At 44.9% G+C, this 23,212-nt stretch overlaps 1 protein-coding gene across 1 annotated transcript in view; it reads left to right on the top strand.

The window, feature by feature from the left end:
• Sctr (secretin receptor) overlaps positions 1-23,212 on the top strand; it is a 64,077-nt gene that overhangs the window by 35,704 nt on the left and 5,161 nt on the right. Inside the window, exons 4-11 of the mRNA XM_077792733.1 lie at positions 856-959; positions 7,856-7,953; positions 9,025-9,157; positions 10,146-10,299; positions 17,054-17,114; positions 19,060-19,129; positions 20,537-20,628; positions 22,193-22,319. Coding sequence (XP_077648859.1) covers positions 856-959; positions 7,856-7,953; positions 9,025-9,157; positions 10,146-10,299; positions 17,054-17,114; positions 19,060-19,129; positions 20,537-20,628; positions 22,193-22,319 — 839 coding nt within the window. The remainder of the gene's footprint in view (positions 1-855; positions 960-7,855; positions 7,954-9,024; positions 9,158-10,145; positions 10,300-17,053; positions 17,115-19,059; positions 19,130-20,536; positions 20,629-22,192; positions 22,320-23,212) is intronic.

The raw sequence follows: 23,212 nt of genomic DNA, 5'->3' as shown, positions 1-23,212 counted from the left end.
ATGATATCTCCCACTCGCCAGAACTGGGGATCCAGATCTTGGTAGCCCAGAGTATAGAAGGCAGCTGGACCTCAGTCCAAGGTGGGCACCTCCTCCTGGGGCCTTCTAGCTGGCATCTCCCTTCCATTATGGGGAGGGCTCCATGCAGGTCCTTCAATTCCATTCATGTGCCTTTCTCTCTATCCAGCCAGAGTCTGGTGCACAAGGGCCCTGGGCCTACCTCAGGGCAGCCCAGAAACCATGGACTACCTGGTGAGAGGGGTCAGCCCGCAGCCTTGCCTGGGTGTACGGGGCAAACAGAACTTCAGTTGTCTCCACAGGTAGCCTTGTTGTGTTGGCTAAAGGACTAATAACTCCAGCCTTCTGGTGAGAGGTGGCTGTCTGGAAAGGTGTATCTCAGTGGCACTCTGGTGGCTTTCACATGGCCCGGTGAGCAGGGCATGAAGTGAGATATGAAATGGAACTTTCTTGGAGCAAGGTTTGTAACAACAGTAGACTGAGTAAAGATCATTGTTAGAGTGGCCAGGTCCTTGCCACCTCCCCAAGTTGTTCTAGGGGACCTTCCTGTTATGTGTCGGCAGGACTTGGGGTCAGGCAAAGCACCAGGCAGGAGTCAAGAAGGGCACTAGCACGTGGTGCGTGGTGAAGAGAAGGGCCCTGGAGCCAGGAGCCCCAGAGTTCCAGCCCCCTTTCCCCATTTACTAGGGTGTGATCGTTGCAATTATTGAAACCCCATGTGCCTCAGGTTCCCCAGCTATAAAATGGTTGTAGCATTTACATGTCACTATAGATTTCAGTATAAAAATAACATTGCCAGCACCCACTGCTTACCTGCTGGACACTTGGCACCCACAGGTTCCCTGTTCCGAAACTGCACAGCAGACGGCTGGTCAGAAACCTTCCCCAGGCCTGACCTGGCCTGCGGGGTTAATGTGAACGACTCTTCCAATGAGAGGCGGGTAAGCCGGTCAACCTCCACCCCAAGGGGGTCCTGGGAGGTGGGGAGGCCTGAGAAGAGACAGAGGATACCAGTGTGGTCCAGAGGTCAGGACCTGGGGCCACTCTCAATCCCCCCCACACACTTCTCTGCTCAGCTGAGCTTCCAGGAGCTGTGTTACAACCTCAGTCTATCAACCTAGAGGTGAAGGTCAGGAAGACCCTAGGCACTGTGAACATTGCCATATACCACCATGAGACTGGGGTGGTTTATTTATAAAACCAAAAGAGAAGCCACGTGGTGGCTAAATGCTCAGAGCCAGGATGGTGAGTCCGAATCCTGACCTTGAACTTGGTGTCTCTGGGGAGGAATTAATCGCTCTATGTCCCAGTTTCTTCGTCTGGGAAATCTGGCTATTGATAGTTCGACTATACAGGCTTGTCAAGAGAAACTAAATGAGTCAGTACAAGGATGCGCGAGATGCCTGCCTGGCCCCATAGTAAGTGCTCAATAAGTGTTGGCTCTCAAGGGAGTCTCTTGGATCTGGTGCAGAGCAGAACTTCTTTGGGTACCCTCTGAGACTTCCTCAGACGGTCACTGTCAGGGTCCAGCCCAGGCTCAGCTCCCTTCCCAGGACAGCCCAGACCCTCAAAGCTCACATATCCTGAGCCATCTTGTCCCCCACTTGGCCTTTGCTCACTGGGACCCCTTGCTTAGACAGCACTTCCCATCTCTCTTTTCCTGATTCTTTCACATCCTTCAAGATTCCACCCACTGTAGCCCATTCTGGAAAGTCTCCCTCACCCACACCAAAGAAGACCCCCTTCTGTGCTCTGCGCTGGCCTCTGTTACCTACCATGCTATGGTAAAATGGTCAGCATGTGCCGTCTTTCTCCATCCCTCTCACTGAAAGGTGGACATCCATTCACACAAACATTTACTGGGCACCTCCTAGGGTCCAGGCCTGGGTCTGGATCTGGGGGTCCTGCAGTGACAAATTAGAAAGTCTTATTTATTCCCAGGCTATCATGGTGTCTAGAGGCTTCATGGTGCCAGATAAATGTTTGTTATGCTTGAGGTTAAGCGTGAGAATCTGGGTCCCCAGCATTCCTCCACCCTACAAAAAAAAAAAAAAAGCTTGTTGTTCTGAATGTCTATCATGCGCCAGCTGCTTGACGTATAATTACATTACAGCCTCAAAATAGCCCTGCAAGCTCATGGGGGAAAGGAGGAAGTTGGGCAGCAGACCACACTGGCTTCTGACTTCTTTCTCAGATTCCCGTCTCTAGTCAATCCATCTTGTTCTACATGCAGGAGTGGGTGGAGGATGGAGTTTCTTTCCTTCTGGGGCTTATCCAGTTGGAGACAATAGGAGCGTGGAGTGACTCATGGGCACACAGGATCATGGAGCGCTGGGCAGTGGGTTCTTCTGCAAAGGGCTATTTCTGTCATTTATTCATGTGTAGAAAGGGAGGTTATGTGTATCAAGTTTATAAAGTCATCAAACTAAGAAGGAACATTCTCACGATGGGTGGCAGGATGGAGGGTCAAAGGATGCTTTGGGAAACAGATATCAAATTTCCATCTGATTTATTAAGAAAGTGAAGCTCACATATCAGGGAAGGCAGAGAATGGGCTCCAGGATTCTTTGATGAAGAAGCACCACAAAGTCACCCAGGGCCAGGTTATTTTGATCTCTCTCCCTTGTCTTCCTAAGGCTCCCGTTGCCATCAGCAGTCATGGCCAGAGATTCTGCCATTCCTTCTGGCCCAGAAGATGGAACTTCCTAGGTTTCTTCCTGAAGAGTTGAAAGACTCCCCCACAACACACCCTGCAAACACCCCCCACCCCCCCAACCCCCACACCCCCCACACCCCCTGGAGCCTGTCTTCACATCTCATGACCCAAAATGGGTTAGGCCCGCCCCACTCTGAACCAATCTTTAGTAGAGGTATGCATGATTGGTGTAGGTGGAATTTCCCAAACTTTTTGGCCTTAGGATTTCTTTACACCCTTAAGAATTACTGAAAATCCCATGGAACTGTAGGTTTTGTGATTTGTTTTGTTTATGTTTTCTTTTGTGGGGGCCGGGGAACAATGGGGATTGAACTCAGGGACATTCCACCACTGAGCTACATCCTCTGCCCTATTTTGTATTTTATTTAGAGACAGGATCTCACTGAATTGCTTAGGACTTCCCTGTTGCTGAGGCTGGCTTTGAACTTGTGATTCTCCTGCCTCAGCCTCCCAAGTCTCTAGGATTATAGGCGTGTGCCACCATGCCCAGCAGTTTTGGGGATTTATATCTATCAAGTAACACAACAGACTGTTGGCTTAGACTAGTCAACTGGAAAGAATAGAACCTGGAGCCTTTACCACAATGTTTATGGCAGAGTTGAAACTATAAAATCCCAAACCAAGGGACTGAAACTTCACAGAGGCAAATGCACAATTATGGACTCAACTCAGAAAGTCAATTATTCAAGAATGGTGGAAAGGAGATCTAGGTTGACTTCAGTTCATGCTACAAAAATAGAACAATTAAAATTAAAAAAAAAAACAAACCCAGAGCCTGGTGGCACATGCATATAATTCCAGTGACCCAGGTGACCCAGCAGGCCTCAGGAGGATCTCAAGTTTGAGGCCAGCCTCATCCATTTAGTGAGACCTTGTCTCCAAAACAAGAAACCAAAATGAAAAGAGACAAACAAACAAACAAACAAATAAGCAAAAAAATCCTTAAGACAGGAAGGGTTTCCAGATATGACCCTCAATGCTGGTCCACAAACTTGTATGAACTTTGAGCTTTACTCTGAGATTTGAAGTATCCTTTTTTTCCTAATCATTATTGTTAAAATGTCTTTTTCTCTTGTCAACTGATGGTGAAGACACAGCTTACTTGGTCTTCTTGCAACATCCTTCCTTGGCCCACACCACTATTTATTGACGAATGCCCACAGTGGACCCGGATTGACAGAGAGACAAGGCATGTCTTGCCTGCCTCAAGCAGGGACCGCCAGTGCTTTTGCTAATTCAGTTTGATGGGAACATGGCCAAGACCATTTGCACAAGTCTACTTTTGCAAGGACAGAGTTGAGAGGTTGCAAAAGCAACTGTATGGCACCAAAAGCCTAAAATATTTACTCTCTGTCCCTTTATATGTAATTTTTGCTGAAGCTGATCTAGAGGGTACAGCAAGAAGGTGGCCCAGGCAGGCTGCACAGCAAAGAGACAGGCAATTGGACCCCAAAGAGGCAGCAGGGGGTTTCTGAACTCCAGGTCTTCAGCATCTGTGCTTAATTACAGATGTTAAGAGCCAAGGAGCCAAGGGTCACATCAGGACTCCAGGGAGCTGGGTTGTTTCTGGCTGAGACCTGGCAGATCAAGGAAGGCATGAGAGCTGGGCTAGAGATCACATGGCAGACCATGACTGCAGCCGCTGGACAGTGCAGAATATTCTGCCTCAACACTCTCATGGGTCACCCTGAGCCTCCTTAGGCTCCCACGGGCTGGTCCAAGCATCCCTGGGAGTGAGGCTTATGTGCTCAGCTGCAGAGCTTATCCTGTATGCAGCAAGATTCCTGATTGACATGTTGTCCCTAGTTTGACATTTCATGGGTCCCAGATTCTAGGAAACACTGATCTAAGGCACCTCACTGCCCATCAGGGCTCTTTGCTTCATCCATGAGAGGTGACTCCTGGCTGCTGGGAGAGCAGTTAGGTCAGGAGGGAAGTTCAGTGTCATTTTAGCAGGCGTCCTATCCAAGGTCACCTCTTGTTGTCAAAAAATGTGTGGTTACTCTGAGTCAAAAGCTACTTATTTTCTGGTAACTTCTTCCCTCCGGAGACTACATGTGAAATCTTGCCTTCTACACATCAATCATTCTGATATTTTTCTCCCCTAAGTTGTTTTTTCCTCCCTGCGGGTATAACTTACCCAAATGTTTTCATACCTTCGGAAATGCTCCAGTTTATTAATGTGCCTCTTAAAATAACATCCCCGACCTGGACATGACACTCCAAGCATTCCAGCGCAACCAGCTGCTCTCAACACTCCATCAATGTAACTGAGAATAGGCCTAATTTTTTTAGCAGCTACCTCATACCTCAGACTTCCTACCATTTCATGCCACTGACTCATTTTGAAGGGTAGATGATAGAGTGGGGGAAAAAATACCATATACTGAGAGTCTTCTAAATGCCAGACATTGTCTGGATACTATATCCTGATAACCTTATTTACCTCATCATTCTTCCAACAAGCCTGCAACATAGATATGATTATCCTCATTTGGCAGATGAAGAATCTGAGGCTCAGGGAAGTTGATTAATTTCCCCTAGGTCACACAGCTGGTGAGTAACAGTCCTGGGCTTAGGACACTTGTCTCCTGCCTCTGAAGCCTGTGTTCTTTCTTTACAGTACCCTGTGTGATACCATGGAGATTGGGCTATTATTATTATTATTATTATTATTATTATGTGTGTGTGTGTGTGTGTGTTTTGTTGGAAACCGAATCCAGGGCCTTGTGCACGCAAAGCAAGCACTCTACCAATTGAGCTATATCCTTAGCCCCAAACGTGGGCCTTTCTATGAACAGCTATCAGCCAAGTTTCCCCAATCCAATTCTTGTGACTTCTTAAGAAATTAATTAGATGCATGCCTATAATCCTAGAAACTCAGAAGGCTGTAATAGAAAAATTGTAAGTTCAAGGCCAGCCTCAGAAAGTTAGCCAGGCCCTAAGCAACTTAGTGAGACCATGTTGCAATAAGAAAATAAAAAGGACTGGGCATGTGGCTCAGTGGTGAGGTGCCCCTGGGTTTAATCCCCAGTACCAAATAAACAAATTAATTTAAAAATTAATTACCCTTTTATTTTGGTTATAAATAGCATTGACCCAGTATAGAAAAATTAAATATACAGATAAAATACAAAAGAAAATAGCTCTATTCCCAAACCTATAATTCAAAGTTAACCACTTATTAACATTCAACATATCCCCTTAAAATCTTGTTTCTAGACATACATGAGACTGAATCCCCTGGAATATCCAATTATTTTGATCTACATAAAAAGGCAATTTTATATAATTCAGCCTAATGTTTTTTTACATTTATAGCTAGAATCACCCTGCCCATGTAAAATGTGTATCTGCCTTTTCCCATCACAATACATCGACATGTCCCAACTTCTTTGAAAACTCTGGAAACCAGCATTTTAGCAGTGGCATAATAGTAAAGTCATTTTGGTTTAAAATAATTGAGTTAACAATTCTTCTGTTGTTGGAGGTTTCTTTTCCGTCACCAATAGTTCTGAAAGAAATATTTTTATAATATAAATAAGCTTTTGTTTTTCTGACTATATTATCTTGAAGTATTCTCAAAAAATTGGATCCTGGACCCCCAGAGACACCTATATCCCAGGATACTCAAGTCTTTATATATAAAATAGTGTAGTATTTGTACATAAACCCAAGAACACCCTTCCATATACTTTAAACCTGTGTGTGTGTGTGTGTGTGTGTGTGTGTGTGTGTGTGTTGCTGGGGATCAAACCCAGGGCCTTGCACATGCTAGGCAAGCACTTTTACCATTGAGCTCCAGCCCCCTCCAGTACACTTAAAACATCTCTAGATTAGATGTAATTCCTAATGCAGTGTAAATGCTGTGTAAGTAGTTGTTACGCTGCATTATAATAACAAGGAATAATAACAAGAGAAAATATTTGTACTACTTACTTAGTATAGAAGCAATTTTAAAAAAATTCAGTCATGGTTGGTAGAATTTGTGGATGCAAAACTGGCAGATATGAAAAGTAGCTGTATTTTCATAGAATTAATTCTTGGAGTAGAAGAAAGATCAAAGGAAATGTATGTTTCAAAGGCTCTTGATAGAAATCTTAATATCACCTTTCAGAGAGATGGAAGCAGGTTTTACTCCCACTATACTCTCATCTGAATAGAATGTTATTGCTTTTAAGTATTTGTTAATTTGATTGCTAAAAAAATATCATTTTAAATTCCATTTACTTGATTCTTTTAAAAACCATTGTACAATTTATTTTTCAGAACTTAAGTGAAGGTTTTCAATTTCTGTATGTCAAATTTTAACTTTTTGCCCCACATTTCAGTCTATGGACATTGGTACCAAAGACGAGCCAACAGTGTGAAGTGGCTACTAAACAAGTAAATGCCCAATTGACTGCATTAAGAGGAGCACAGTGTGCGGATCAGGCAGGTGGTGGTCCCATTCTGCTTTTTCCTTGTTGGAGAATATATCTGGAGCTCTTGAGCTATGTAGTTCTGGGTATCTTATCTAAGGAGATTGACAAACTAGAGCATATTCATTGATCTAAATAATGAAGAATTGTGGAAGGAGATTAAGAACACAGAATAAATGCCGAGAAGATAAGTGAAGGACAGATGTGCAGAACTGCTTTGTTGGAAAATGACAGACCTCTCTGTATCTTCCTAACTCTTCTATATAATACCTCTAATGTTCAAGGTGAATTTAATTTAAATGGCTCCAAAAGGAAGAAAAAGCACTCACAGCTGCAATATTAAAGCCAATTTTAGCTTCATATAAGAAAAAAAATCTATTATTTTTATACTGTTGTGCTCCAGATAACTTCCTAAAAAGGCAGTGAGCACCTTATTCTTACATATTCAAGAGAAGACTTGAGTTCAGAGTGTTGGTAAGGGCTCTGTACACAATGTGCAAGTTTGAATAGGCATCAGAGGATAGTCCAAATTTTTCCAAAGTCAAGCTGTTATGATCTTACCAGTTTGTGATGTGACATCCTTGGGGCACAAATGGAATAGCACTCAGGACAGTTGGGCTCAAGCTGCCTGAAGCAGAGGCACTGGGGCACATAAGGGCCAGCAGGTGGGTGGTTGGCTGATACGTGGCTCTCTCTGCAGCATGCCTACCTGCTGAAGCTGAAGGTCATGTACACCGTGGGCTACAGCTCCTCCCTGGTGATGCTCCTTGTTGCTCTCAGCATCCTCTGTGCTTTACGGTAAGAACATGCTGCCGGTTTTCCATCCTCCAGCCAACTTTGGGTCTTACTTGCTCAGGTCGGAAAGAGGAAGGTGTGGGTGGGCTGGCTTGTCGCCTCTCTATATAAAGCTCACCTGTGCCAAAACATAAAGTTCCTGTGACCACTGCATTCCTTTACTCATTCAACACTTGCTAAGCATTACTGATAATGTGGCCAGATTAGTTTTTTTAAGAAATGTTATTTCTAATATTCTCACAATGCTATAAGAAACACTTTATAGGTGTCTGTTTTGACTCCTGGTTGCAAAAGACAGAAATCTGCCTCAAAACAACTGAAGAAAACAAAGGTGACCTGACCCACATAATTGACAAGTTCAGGGGCACATGCTTTAGGCATGGCTGGATGGAAGGTAGATGCTCAGAGGCAATCAGCAAAACTAAGTCTTCCTCCATTTCTCTGCTCTGGACTTTCCTCTTTCTCTGGCAGCCTTTCTTCAGAAATGGTAAAGATAACCACCAGAGGCGACAAGGGCAAGCGCTATCAGCTCAGCAAAGCCAAGGGCAAAGTGAACCTCTTCCCCATCAGTTCTAGCAAAAGTCCTGGGAAGGGAGTCCTCATAGGCTCAGCTTGGATCACGTGTTCAACCTCCGAACCAATCAGTACAGTCAGGGATGGAGCGCTGATTGGTCGAATCTGACTCAAACGTGAGGAGGGCGGAGTCATCTTCCGCAAGAGCTAGAACGGGCTCTCCTTGAGAAATCCTGCATTTTGAAGCAGAAGGGGAATAAGTAACCACATTTTTTGTTTCTACAGCAGAGGAAGCAATTCTGGGAGATGGAGAAAATGGTAGGTCAGGGCAGAAAGTATATTGCCCCTACAACCTTCGCTTAAAAAAAAAAAAAAGAAAAAAACCCTGCAGTTATGAGACAATACACTGGGGTTCTCATTCAGGTTCTGTTCACAGAGACGGGTGAGAACTGGAAGAAGCTGATGTCCGGCTTCTCGGATGCGCTGGGGTCAGGGAGGGCCTGGCTGAGTTCCAGCCCTTCCTGGCTTTGGCCCCTATAGCCTTGCAATCTGTCCCTCTAGGAGGCTCCACTGCACCCGCAACTACATCCACATGCACCTGTTCGTGTCCTTCATCCTGCGTGCCCTGTCCAACTTCATCAAAGATGCTGTGCTCTTCTCCTCAGATGACGTCACCTATTGTGATACCCACAGGGTAACATGGCTGGGTCCCCTAGGGTACAGCTAGGCCTGCCTTTTTGGGGGGTGATGTGGGTAACGAGGTTGAACTCAGAGGTACTCCACCACTGAGCCACATCCCCAGCCCTATTTTTTTTTAAATATTTATTTTTTAGTTCTCCGTGGACACAACATCTTTGTTGGTATGTGGTGCTGAGGATCGAACCCGGGCCGCACGCATGCCAGGCGAGCGCGCCACCGCTTGAGCCACATCCCCAGCCCTTGTGTTTTTTTTAAGAGATAAGGTCTCACTGAGTTGCTTAGTGCCTTACTTTTGCTGAGGTTGGCTTTGAACTCATGATCTTCCTGCCTCAGTCTCCCAAGCTGCTGGGATTACAGGTGTGTGCCACAACGCTAGGTCTAGGGCTGCCTCTTAATGTTAAAGAAGTAGCTCCATCAGGAGAACCCTACATCATGGCATCCCTGTCAGGATTTGGAATTTTCTAGTCCAGGTATAATGAACCAGTCAGGGCCATTTTAGTCATCATCAATGATGCCTCCTAATAGTGGTTGGCACACCCCTTTGTCATTATTTCATGAAAAGTGAGCTTGGAATGAGTTTTGTTACCCTTGGCTCAGAAATTCCTTCCCTCTCTAAACTAGTTTCCTCATCAGAAAAATGAGAGGGGTTGAGCAATATGGGGCAGTTTTCCCACTGAAGGAGACTCTTCCTTATAAAGTCTGGCAGCCAGTTCCAGAATTTAAACCCTGTTACTGCTTCCCTATGGATGGCTCATTGACCATCTTGACAAAACCCATGTGGCCTGTGGACTTTTACTCTCTAGAGAATGCTATGGGCTTGCTTGGTCTTCTGACAGGAAGGCCACAGGAGTTGGCTCTGAAACTTGAGGCTCACTGTGGCCTGGCTCCTGCTTCCTATAACCCGGAGCTTTTTCCTTTTGGGTTGGTCACTAGAGGGAAGCCAAGGCCACCTGACCTGGACTCACCTGCCTTTCTCTGTCCAGGTGGGCTGTAAGCTGGTTATGATCTTCTTCCAGTACTGCATCATGGCCAACTACGCCTGGTTGCTGGTGGAAGGCCTCTACCTCCACACACTCCTCGTCATCTCCTTCTTCTCGGAAAGGAAGTGCCTGCAGGGATTCATAGCCCTTGGATGGGGTATGTTTCTCCACAGTGTGGTGTCTGTGCAGCACGCAGGAGAGGGCCCTAAGTAGGAAGGATTTCTTTTCTTGATCCAGCTCCACATTAAACTAATTTCTGTAATCTTCTGCAAGTTGCTTGATGTTTGGCTCTTTCTAGTTTATCTGTTGAGTGGAAAATAATAGCTAAAATTGGGCACCAATTTCTGGCATCTGAGTCCTTTTACAATTTGGTTCCACCCAATACTTGTGGCCTCATCTTCCATTTACATGTCATCTTTCTTTCTTCCTTTCTGAATCACGATGATTTTGACTGCTAGTGTCAAGTCTGGCTCAGGTAGACTTTAAACATAAAAGAAATTAATTGGCTTATGCAACTAAAAAGGCTGGGACTTTAGACCAGGATGAATCTAGCATTTTAACAGTGATTCTTTCTGTCTCTTAGAACATCAGATTTATCCTTCATCTGCAACTCCCAGAGTAATTGCTTTTGGGCTACGGGCTTTTTATAACCCAGCTCCAATGAGAAAGAAAGACTATGTCCCAGCAGTCCCAACAAATATTCTAAGATTCACTTGGATTGGACCTCTTCAATCACATGCACATCCTTGACCCAATCATAGAGGCTGAAGGACTGGAATATGCTGATTGGCATAAACTGCTCAAACCACATGGCTCCCCAAAGGAAGTTCACCATTTATTTTATAAAAGGGGAAATGATAGCAAGACAGCCACCTGCAGGCCCCCATTACATCTCTTCCTCCTTGCCTTTCTGGTCAAGGAACTCCATTTCTGGTCAGGCATATATGCATCACTTAATCATCATAACATCCCAAAAGCTTCTCAGAGACCTCAGCTCAGAGATGGAACATACTATGCTCAATTCACACCATAGACAAGAGCAGACCCAGGATCCAAACCAAGCCTTGTTAATATCCAAAGCCTTTTAATTTTTACTTTATCATTAACAAATATCCATCCATTTATCTATCCACCCACCCACCCATCCATCCTTCCATCATTCATTTGATAAAGACATGTGTTAGTTACCCACTGGGTTCTAGTCAGAGAGCCAGGTTCCTGTGGTGATTCCCAGGCCTACAAAGACAGTGTGTGTCCCAGCCATTAGATTCATGCAGTTTCTTCCTGTTCCTTTTAATTAAGAAGGGTTCCTGCCAGGAATGCCCTCCTGTGCCTTTTCTGCTTGTCTAAATCCTTATGTGCAAGGGCCTGGTCTCCCCATCAGACCAGCAGGGAGGCCACCTGAGCTGGCAGAGTACACTACTTCTAAACCTTGGCAGCCTGATGAGCGCATGACCCTCAGCCAGCAGGGGCTGTAGGGCTGTACAAATGTCTGCCTCGGACAGCAGTCCCAGAGGCCTGGGGACCAGGGACTTACCTTATGCAGCTAACTGACAAAAAGCACCCAATTTGGAGCTCAGCTTTTTGAACTTTGAAGTCCAGATCTGCCAGGATTAGCTGTGTGGACTTGGAGAGTTTTTCCTCTATAATATCAGGGTCAAAATTTACTCAACATTCTTTGAGCACTTCTTTGTGTTTGGAGATTATAAAAACATAGAAATAAATTATCCCCAAGATAGAAGTTACCAAAAAAATTTACCAATTCCATGGCCCATGGTAAATTTGTAGTATAGTAGGGGACAAAACTGCACTGTAAAGGCTAGGGACATAGTTCAATGACAGAATGCTTGCCTAGCATGTGAGGCACTGGGTTTGATCCCCAGCATCAGAAAACAGATAGAAGCATCATGATGATATCTCTATCATGGGGTTTTTAAGAGGTTTACATTAAATAATGAGAGCATTATTTTCTTGCTCAAGTATTTATTAAGCATCTATTATATGCCAGACCCTGTGCTGGGTGCTGGGGACTACACAGCACATAAACAAACAATGATCCCTTCTCTCCTGGCCTGTCTGCCTGTGAGGTCCCAAAGAGATGGTGAAGGGATTCAGCGATTTTAGCTGTCCCTCCTAATAATTACTCTCATGTTTCTAAAGACTCTGCTATTCTTTCTTGATTTGAAGTATCATTGGTTACCTCCTTATGATGAAAGATAAGGATATAAAATTTTTCATCCACTACTCTCATTCTTCCATTGTGAGTTCTCATAATATTTAGTTAAATCATATTTACATTATTGTATCTATGTAAGTATGGCTTATTGTTGAGCAATATTATTTCAATGTGTGAGGAGACTTTCAAATGCAAAAATAGTGGCCCCCTCCTCAATTTTTACTGGCTTCCCCAGGGATAAGTTAATTAAATGAGTACATGCTGCCATAAAATTAGAAAAAAAATAATCCTTTTTAAGTACGGAAACTTATCCTAGTCCCATATACAAACATTTTCTGGAATTTTCTTCCAGCCTTTATTCTACCAGCAATTTTTTTTCTCATGTAGTTGTGGTCATTCCTTATGAAGAATTTTGAGTCTTGCTTCTTTCCCATGAACACATAAGCATGTTCTGAATTATTTCAAATCATCCACATTTTAAATTACATTGTAAATGCATTTAACCAAATATCTACTGTTTGGACATTTCACATTTTTCTAAGTATTCACTATGTGTGTGTGTGTGTGTGTGTGTGTGTGTGTGTGTGTGTGTATACTTTTTTTTTTTTTTTTTTTTTTTGAGACAGGGTCTCGCTATGTTGTCCAGGCTGCTCCTGAACTCATGGGCTCGGTGACCCTCTCCTCAGCCTCCCAAGCAATAGGGAGCCCAGCACCACTGCATCCAGCTTCACTATTAGAAATAGCACAGTGATGAATACTTTATGGGCAAAGCTTTTTTCCCTATATAATACAAAATCCCAGCATCTGGATTACTGAGTCAAAAGAAGTGAACCCATTTAAAGTTTTTAATACTTATTCAAGGTTTTATTTTTTCGAAGTGTCTGAAGTATCACTCTGTGTTCAGAAAAGAATGATAGCTCAGCTTTTCTAGGAGATGAACCAAGCTCCCACTTGGTCCATGAACCTGAACTTGTGGTAGGTCTGATGATTCTGCCTCAGAATCACTGGGGGGTGGGTGACACATGTCCAACCCAGCTCGTTGGGCCCTAAAGTCTCTGAGTCAGTGGGTGTAGGGTGGGACCCAGGACTGTGCATGTCTATCAAGTTCCCAGGTCCCAAGGGCTTAAATATGAAATGACCCCTGCAACCCTGCAACCTCATGGGTTGAAGGCTTGGTCCCCAGTATGGCAGTGTTCAGAGATGGGGCTTTTAGGAAATGCTGGATCATCAGGGCTCATCACTGGATTAATCCACTGATGGGTTCATAGCTGAATGAACCATCAGGAGATGGTGCAAACTGTAGGAGGTGGGACCTGGGTACTTGGAAGGAGTGTGTCCTTGGGAGCATGCCCTTGGGGACTATCTCTTGTCTCCAGTCCCTTCCTCTCACTCTGTTTCCCAGGTGCCTTGAGGGGAGCAGCCTGCTTGGCCACGCCCTGCCTGCCAGGACTGTCTGTCTCACCACAGGCCCAGAATTGTTTAGTGAATTAATATTGCCTACTACTTGATCATATCTACGTAAATATTGTTTACTACTGAGCCAAGTGGTATACAACAATTATCCTTCCGATTTGTTTAGCATTTTATTTTTCCTGGAGTTGAGTTTTTTTATTTGCTTATCAATATTTTATTATATCACTTTCACTGATTCTCCCGAATTCTCTGAAAAACCCTCCAGTACTATTTTCCAAATCATCAAATGTTAACAGGAAATCTCAGTGCCTATGTTTTGTCAACCTAAATTTTGAGAAAATCAGAGAAATAAAAAACAATGATTTTTTTGGAGAATGGCATTGGCAATGGGAATATGTGTGCCACAGTAAACTGTGACTTTGTTCAAAGAGTTGAAACCAGGAGGCGTTTTTTTTTTGTTTTGTTTTGTTTTGTTTTTTTAAAGAGGGAGGATTATATGAGATATAATCTTTGGCCATGATGACTAATAACAAGAGTGGCTCCCTCTAAGGTGAACAGTCCCTGGGCAAATGTCCTTGTAGAATTACTTCTTGTAGTTGCTGTGCAAACTTTCAGTCCTGGCAGAGTCTTTTGTGACTCTATCAGGCAATTATGAGCAAGAACCTTTTATTTCTAACCTCCCAACTTTATTTATTTTTATTAGGGTTGACCTGGTGATTCCACTTCAATTCCAACAACTTTTATGTTTCTTTCCATTTGTTCCTGCTGTATTAATTTCCTATGGCTGCCTAACACATTGCCACCAAGTTGGTGGCTCAACACAACATAAATTTACTCTTTCACAGTCCTGGAGATCAGAAGTCTGAAATCAAGGGGTTTGCAGGGTTGACTGTGAGGGACAATCTGGTCCATGCCTCTCTCCTGTTCCTGGTGGTAGCTGGAAGGCCTTGGCGTTCCTTGGCTGATAGCCACATCACCCCCATTTCTGTCTGTCTGTCTGTCAGTGGTCTTTTTCCTCTACATTTCCTCCCAGCATGTCTTCTGGCCTTCTAAGTGTGCCAATTGTATTGGAATAGGGGTCCACCCAATTCAACAGGACTTCATCTTAGCTAATGACATTAACTACAACCTAACTCCAAATACGGGCACCTTCCAAGGTTCTGGTTAGACCTGGATTGGGGGGTGCAGCGCTATTTAACCCAATATATCTGCTACTGTTTTTTCTAGAGCTTTTTTCCCTCATGCTTGACTGGGTCTGGTGGTTTCCTAGACTTGCTCAGCTGTCTTAATCTTCATGCAGAGAATTCTCTTCACCTTCTGTCACAAATCCTATTTCCTTTATTTCTTGTCTCCTTCTCTTTGATTTCCTCCCTCATTGTATTGGAGCACATCCTCCAGTATCTGTCTGACAAACAGGATCTGGAGGAAACATTTCTTTTATTTATTTATTTATTTATTTATTTATTTATTTATCTATCTATCTATCTATCTTTTTTATTTTTTGCATCGCACATCTGAAAATGTCTTTATTCTATTTTCACAACTAATTTGTCATTTTGCTGGACATAAAATATCAGGTCAAAAAATCATTTTTCCTCTCAAGTTTCGAAGACTTTGTGTTTTGACCTCTGGTTTTATGGGTGCCGTGCCATTCTTGAGACTTTTATTTACCTTCCTATGAATAAAATGCAAGGGCTGGGGTGTAGCTCAGTGGTGAAGCACTTACGTGGCATGCACAAGGTCCTGGGTTCCATCCCCAGCACTGCAAAAAATAAATAAGCAAACAAACAAATACATAGGGATTTTCTCTCTGTAGTTAGCAATGTCAGGGTGGAGGGGGCGGGGATGTGCTCCAGTGTGGGTCTCCTTTCATTCATTTTGCTGGCATGTGGTGGCCCTTTCATCTGCAAACTCTCCTCCTCATTTCTTGAAGATGATCCTGGATTATCTGATGAATCATTTCTTTCCTTCATTTTTTTTTTTTCTCTTTTCTGAAACTCCTTTTAGTCAGATGGTGCATGGCCTGGAAACAACCTCTAATTTTCTAATTTCCTACTTTGCATTCCATTGTCTTTTTGCTCTGCTCTCAGGGAGATTCCTAGTCTTTATCTCCCAACCCATCTTTTGAATGTTGTACTTGGTCACCCTGTGTTTAGTTTCAAAGCCCTCTGTCTTACCCTCTGATTGCTCCTGGTTTGCAGGATCCTGTCTGTATCTTGTAGGCACCATCTTTCCTGTCCCTCTCATAATTTTCCCAAGAGTCATTTGTTCAGGCTCCTTCTGCTCCTGGCATGGTCTGTTTCTCTGAGTCCCTTTTCTCTGGTTGTTTTGTTTCCAGTCTTTTATGTAATCAGAGGTGGGTGACTTGACTTTGGCTGAGTCACTTTGGAACTGACCAGAGGCACTGGAGAGGGGCTGGGAGACTGGGCTGAAGTGGCCACTGTGCTGAAGGGTCCCCAGCACTGTTGATTTTAGGCCCCTTTTTTTCTGGGGCTGTTCAGTTCCTCCAGAAAAGAATCCTTTTACATTTTGGGTGTGGTGAGACAAGGGGGCTGGGACCCAGTTGTCATTCCTCAATCAGTTTTCTCTGTTCCTAAATGTAGTGACACCTCTTGTCCACTCCACCTTTCCTTCCTAGTCTTTGTGCTTCTTATTATGCCACTTTTTTTTTTTTTCTTTTTTCTTTCTGTGGCGTTGAGGCTAGAAGCCAAGGCCCCCACACACTAGGCAAGGACTCTGCCACTGAGCTACAGCCTCGGACCCATTTCTATCTCTTTGCTGTCATTTTGGAGGGGCTTTGGGGAAAAGAGAAATAAATATCTAAGCTCAGTTTGCTGTCTTTAAACAGAAGTCAGGAAATGTTCCCTCATGAAGATTTTCTCTTGTCTGTGTATTTTTGTGTCAATATGGCAGTGATGGTTTACCTTACCAGTTAGATGATTGAGCTTCCTACAAACCAATATTTTAATAAAAATCAATTCCAGTTCAGGAGCGGGGACCCACCAACTGTCTCCACAGGCTCCGTGATTCTGCCCAGGGGTCCAGCCCCCTCTCTCCTCTGCAGAGGTCCTTGGAGTCTGGCCCAGGCTCCCAGATGCTCCTAACCCCAAGCAGCTTTCAGGAGCCATCCAATCCTGCCTCCACTCCCAGAACATCCCAGCACCTTTGAAGCATGTGGCTATACAGAGACACAGGATGGCAAAGGGGTTTCTGTGGGAACCAAATCTTGGCACTGGCTCAGCACCTGGGCTAGAGTCGACTCGTTCCTCTGTTGAAGTCTGAGTCCTCTCTTCCCCCTTCCCAATTTGTTTTTAACCCTCAGGTTCTCCAGCTGTTTTCGTTGCTTCATGGGCTATCACCAGGCACTTTCTGGAAGACATCGGGTAAGCGGTTGGAAGGAGAGTTACCGAGAATTTGTAGACAGAATTCCCCCCCCACACACCAATTCAGCCAAACTTGAATTGAAAAATGAAAAGTTGGTCTCCACTGAAGATGTACCGACTTTTAGTCCCTGTCATTATTCCCTAAACAATATAGTAGGGTAGCTATTTACATTGTATTAGGTATTCTAAGTCATCTAAAGTGTACAAGACAATATATGTAGAATTATATGCAAATACTATATGATCTTATTGAAGGGACTTGAGCATCTGTGGGTTTCGGTATCGTGGAGAATCCTGGAACTCATCTCCTGTGGATGCTGAGAGGCAACTATACTTGACTTTGTTTCTTTCTTCAAACAGCACGATTGAGCTTCTAACAAACCAATATTTTAAAAAAATCAATTCCAGTTCAGGAGGGGGGACCCACCAACTGTCTCCACAGGCTCCATGATTCTGCCCAGGGGTCCAGCCCTTGGAGCTATCTAGGAGCTATTTAGGGAGCTATCTATCTAGGAAAGGCCTGCTGTTTCAGATGAGAGGCCACAGGCTAGTTCTCTGGAGCTGTGCTTCTCACTCTCCAGGTGTGTTTCCAGATGGGCCACACCTGCAGTCTCCTGGCAGCCCTGTCTTTGTGCCTGCAGGGTCAGCTCTGTGCTTAGATCAGGGGCCAGACTGCTGTACTCCAGACAGCTGCTGCTCAGTGGAAGACACCTCCCTCCCCTGCAGGTTTAAGAGCCCTGAGGGTAGCACCATTCTCACCTCCTGGGTGTGGCAGTGACCTGGACAAACCAGAGCTCTGGTCTTGCTCTATAAAGGAGTGAAGTGCAGGTGGACTAAGCCCAAGGGGCCCACCTGCGGGTGAGCTCGGGAAATATTTTGAGGCAGCATGGTAGGTAGGATGCCACCAGGCCAAGAAGTGGGCCGGGGGATGAGGCTTGTATGTGTCTTATAGTTCAAACTCTGCCCCAAATAATGGTTTCAAATCCACTTTTTAAAAATGGGTGAATTTACTTTTTTAAGAAAAAAAAAAAATCTGGCTGGTTACAGGGTTGTACACCTGCAGTTTCAGCAACTCGGGAGAGGGAGTCAGCATTGCTTGAGCCCAGGGTTTGGAGGCCACCTGGGCAAGTGAGTAGGTGGCCTCCTGCTCTTAAAAAAAAAAAAAAAAAGGAACCCTCCCTCCTTTCTGGAAAAAAAAATGGAAAGAGTTCTATTAGAATTTCTCATTTTCTTTGTGGGAAAATAATTCTACCTCTCTAGAAAAAGTGGAAAGTTCTGGGCTGGGGATGTGGCTCAAGCAGTAGCATGCTGGCCTGGCATGCGTGCGGCCCGGGTTCGATCCTCAGCACCACATACCAACAAAGATGTTGTGTCTGCCGAGAACTAAAATATAAATATTAAAAATTCTCTCTCTCTCTCACTCTCTCTAAAAAAAAAAAAAAAGAAAGAAAGAAAAAGTGGAAAGTTCTATTAGCACTTCTCATTTCCTTTGTGGAAAAAAACAAAAACAAATAAACCCAACCAATTAAACTCTGTCCCAGTTGCCTTGGACTAGGCGCATCTCTCGCTGATCAGGTTCCCCTCATGCCTGATGTCCTGGGATCCTGAGGTCCCAAGCCAGTCACCGTGCCACCTCACTCACCGATGCTCTGTGCCTGGCCCCTGTTGACAGCTGAGTGTGCCACTGTGAGCCCCAGTGAATTCTGACAAGCTAGCTTTGGGATCCTGGGGTCCCCAGGATCTTAGGTTCCAGTAAATTCCATGGAGATAGGTGGCTGCTCCCTGTGCCCCAGCCGTGCTCCTGAGCTACAGGAGAGGGGCAGGCTCTAACAGTGCTGGGCACACAGGGCTACGTCTGAGGTTGCCTGGGGAACGGCATTGGCTGGGTAGTCCAGCTTCCCCCTCCTGACAGTGCTCCTTGTCCCTCCCTCCCTCCGTCCCATAGGTGTTGGGACATCAATGCCAATGCTTCCATCTGGTGGGTCATTCGAGGGCCTGTGATTCTGTCCATCCTGGTGAGTGGCTGTCTTCCCCTGAGCTGGGGCCCAGTGGGACTGATGGAAACAGTGACCGGCCCATGGGGGTAGAGGACTTGGAGGCTGGGATTCCTCTAGATGCCAGTGTTCCCCAAGGAACAGAACTGGGCTATGAGTCCTAGTTGCCTCTAAGCCTATGTTTTGTGGCAAGTGTTTTCCCAGCCCTTGGCAATTCCTGAGAACAACGAGGGTGAGGGGCTGGGTGATTCACTGTCCTTCTGTAAAATGGGGCTGGAGTAGGTGGGGGAGGAGGGAAGGAGAGGAGCTTCCACATGAGCAAATGACCTCCCAGCATGGGCCACAAGGGTGGAAAGAGAGGGCGCCAAAGAAATGAAGAGACTAGGACCCATGCCTATAATCCCAGAGAATCTGAAGGCCAAGGCAGCCTCTGCAATTTAGCCAGACCCTTTCTCAATATAAAAAATCAAAAAGGGTTGAGGGTGTAGCTCAGTGGTAGAGCACCCCTGGGTTCAATCCCAAGTAACACACACACACACACACACACACACACACACACACACAGAGAGAGAGAAAGAAAGTCCAAACTCCATTCCTGCCCTTCAGGAAGTTAACGGTCAAGTTGGTAGAAGGCTTAACAGATGCAAGCATTTGGCCTTTTATTCTACCCAAGGCCTCAAGCATGCTTGGCAATGGCTCTACCCTTGAGCTCCATTTTTAGATCCCTTTTAAGATATTTTAAGTGCTCTGGAAAAGTAACATCATCTCTAAATATAATAATAAGGAATGAGTGGCAATCAAGGGTAGCTTCCTGGAGGTGGTGATTGAGCTGCAAACTGACTGGAGGCTGTGAAACAGCAGTTTTTAAAGTGTGGTTCTAGACCAGCAACTGCAGCTTTAGCTGGGAGTTTGTTAAAAATGCCCTTATTGAACCAAAACCTTTGGGGATATACCCTAAATTCTCAGAACTGAATTTAGAGCATGCCTGGGTTCAATTCCAAGTACCATACATAGGAAGGAAGGAAGGAAGGAAGGAAGGAAGGAAGGAAGGAAGGGAGGGAGGAAGATGGAGAGAAAGAAAGTTAGCTATGACACTCCCTGGGAGCTTATTAGAAATGCAGACTCTCAGGCCCAGCCTGCCACCGGCCTTTTTCAAGACCCCAGGGGGATTCCAAAGCACTGAGAATATGAATGATCTGCCCGGAGGCTGAGAAAGTCTAGAGCCCCTGCAGGCTGGGGTGGGAGGGGGTGTTTCCGCCAGCCTTTGCCTCTAGAAAGGATTCTGGGGGGTAGGAGTGAGCAGCAGGGTGGGCCTTTCAGGTGGTGTCCGCAGTGTCTTCTCCACCCTCAGGTCTAGGGGACAGGGCCAGGAGAAGTATCTGGGAAAGCAAGACACCTTCAGCCCACCTTCTGCCTTGTGTTTTGCAGATCAATTTCATCTTATTTATAAACATTTTAAGAATCCTGATGAGAAAACTTAGGACTCAAGAAACAGGAGGAAATGAAGTGAACCAATATAAGTAAGTGGAAAGCAAAGACCCAGGCATGTTCTGTCTGTCAGCAAGCATTTACAGAGTACCTACTGTTTACTCAACTGTTTCCAGAAAAAGAAAGAAAAGTGATAGACCGAGTTCCAGTGAAGTGGTGGGGATGGGCCTGATTATGAAGCCCCAGACACTGTGGTGTGGGAAAATCAAGAAATCTCAGCCAGGAAGTCTGGAAGCAGAGATGTGACCCTTAAGGCCAGGCGAGGGACCCCGATTCAGACAATCTGTGTAGCTGTGCATGTTGTTCAGGAGAGAATAGCCTTAGCTCTCATCAGATTTTTCAGTATATCAAAAATACTTAAAAACCTTTTAAGATGTTAAAGAAGATGGGTTTAGTCTGCCAGGGCTGCCATAAGAAAATAACCACAAACTAGGGGCTTAACAACAGAAATGTACTTTCCCACAGTTCTGGAGCCTGGAAGTCCAAGATCAAGGCTAAATGTCTTCTGAGGTGTCTCTCTGTGGCTTGTAGATGGTCACCTTTGCCCTGTGTCCTCAAGTGGTCTCTTCTCTGTGCACAGGCATCCAACTCTGTGGGCCCAAACTTCCTTTTCTCATAAGGACACAGTTGAATTGTACAATGGTCAATCCTAATGGCCTCATTTTAACTTAATCACCTCTTTAAAGACCCTGTGCCAAAATACGATTCCATCCTGGTGGTTTTAGCTTCAACATATGAGTGAGGAGGCAGCAGCCTCCAAGATAGGATATGGTAAAGACAAGTTAGCATCTAATGGAGTCTTTCTCCATGATCTGTTGAGTTCTGAGAGTCTCGCAGTAGCCAGGATCCTGTCAGCCTCCCCACAACATCCCTGGAGCGACAGGCTCTGAAGTCAGGTAGAGCTAGAGGTCAGGGTAAAGTTACCAGATAAAATACAGGATGCCCAGTCACATTTGCATTTTGGATAAACAACAAATAGTTTGGTTTTTTTTTAAGGACTTATTCCCTCTAACTTTCCCATTGTGTATATGAAATTCAAATTTGACTGGGTATCTTGTATTTTTATTTGCTAAAGTTGGCGACACTGATCTTGGAAGAAAACACAAGAACTTCTCCTCATAGGTATGTATTACCTAAGAAAACAAAGCTGGGTGTGCTCAGCTTAAGTTAGACACAGAGGTGACTGTCACAAACATATATATATAATTTATAAGCAAAAGTTATTTGAGGGCCTGTTTATGTATTTACTGATGAGACCCATGATCAGAAAGTCCTGGGATAGATCACGTGTTGGCGAGTGTTGTGTCTGAGTGCGGGGGGTGCGTGGGAGTTAGGAATTTTCCCAAATGATGAAAACCGGAGCTGGGGGCCTGGCTCAGTGGGAGAACGCTTGCCTGGCATGCGAGGTTTGATCCACAGCACGACACAACCAAACAAAAACAAATGAAAAAAGTTTTTTTCAGAAAAACAAAATAGTTTAGGGACACTGGGGCCAAGCTCAATGCAAATGGGCACTAGATGAGATGTGCCCTTGCTGACAGGAGGGGGGCCGGAGGGAGGCAGCACAGGAGTGACAGTGTGTCCCTGTGTCCCCAGGCGCCTGGCCAAGTCCACCCTCCTGCTGATTCCCCTCTTCGGTGTCCACTACATCGTCTTCGCCTTCTCCCCCGAGGACGCCATGGAGGTCCAGCTGTTTTTTGAATTGGCCCTTGGCTCATTCCAGGTGAGCTTTGGGGTCTGTGGCTACTGGTGAAAAGGGCAAGTTTTCTGTTTCCTCAGAGAGAAGCAGAGGGTCTGTGACAGCAAGCAGCCAGTGCTGATGGTCAGTGGTGACCTGGGAAGAGAACTCATTTGGTGGAGACCCACAGGACTGCCTGTGCTTTGTGACCCTGAGTGGGACTCGAAGTCCCCACCAGTCAAATGAGGGTGGGAGATGAAACTCAGAGACTGACTGCAGGGAACACAAAAATGAAAAGCCACCCAGCACTCTGAGTTCAACTCTCCATACCATCTGCAGTCTCATTAAGGCAGATACCCCAAAGCCTGCAGGAGGATGAGCCCGGTGGGAGCGGAGCGTGTGTGAAAGACAACAGTCTCCTCCTCTTCATACTGGGAAGAACATAGAAAATCCCCAAACTGAGAAATCCACAAGTAGCAGCATCAGCATATTTATTTAGAATCAATTAAGAGAGTTCAAGTTGCCTTGGAGCAACAGGAAATGGGGGCGGGGTTGTCAGGAGACTATTGATTTTTTACAAAATAAGAATTATTTGACTTTTAAAAGCCATGTGCATGTGCAACTTATTAAAAACAAAATCTGGCAAGAAAAAGAAAAGAAAATGAAGGGGGGGAGAAGAAGGGGGGAGAGAGAGAGAGAGAGAGAGAGAGAGAGAGAGAGAATTCTATATGATGTTGTGAGGTTAGAAAAGGAAAAGGAAACAGGTTCAGGTAGAAGGGAGTCTTAATGCGAATCCTAAACTTTACAATGATTTTTATTTATTTACTCAGAAATTTCCTTAAAAAAAAAAACAAGAAAACAAGGTGATGTTACTTTTGAGAAGAACAGTGGTCCCTTACCACTCATAGGTTCCAGGGAGGACACACAACTGGGAGCAC

This window comes from Urocitellus parryii, chromosome 1, assembly GCF_045843805.1.
Source record: "Urocitellus parryii isolate mUroPar1 chromosome 1, mUroPar1.hap1, whole genome shotgun sequence".
In the NCBI taxonomy this organism is placed as follows: domain Eukaryota; kingdom Metazoa; phylum Chordata; class Mammalia; order Rodentia; family Sciuridae; genus Urocitellus; species Urocitellus parryii.
This window is presented reverse-complemented; position numbering and strand designations above follow the sequence as displayed.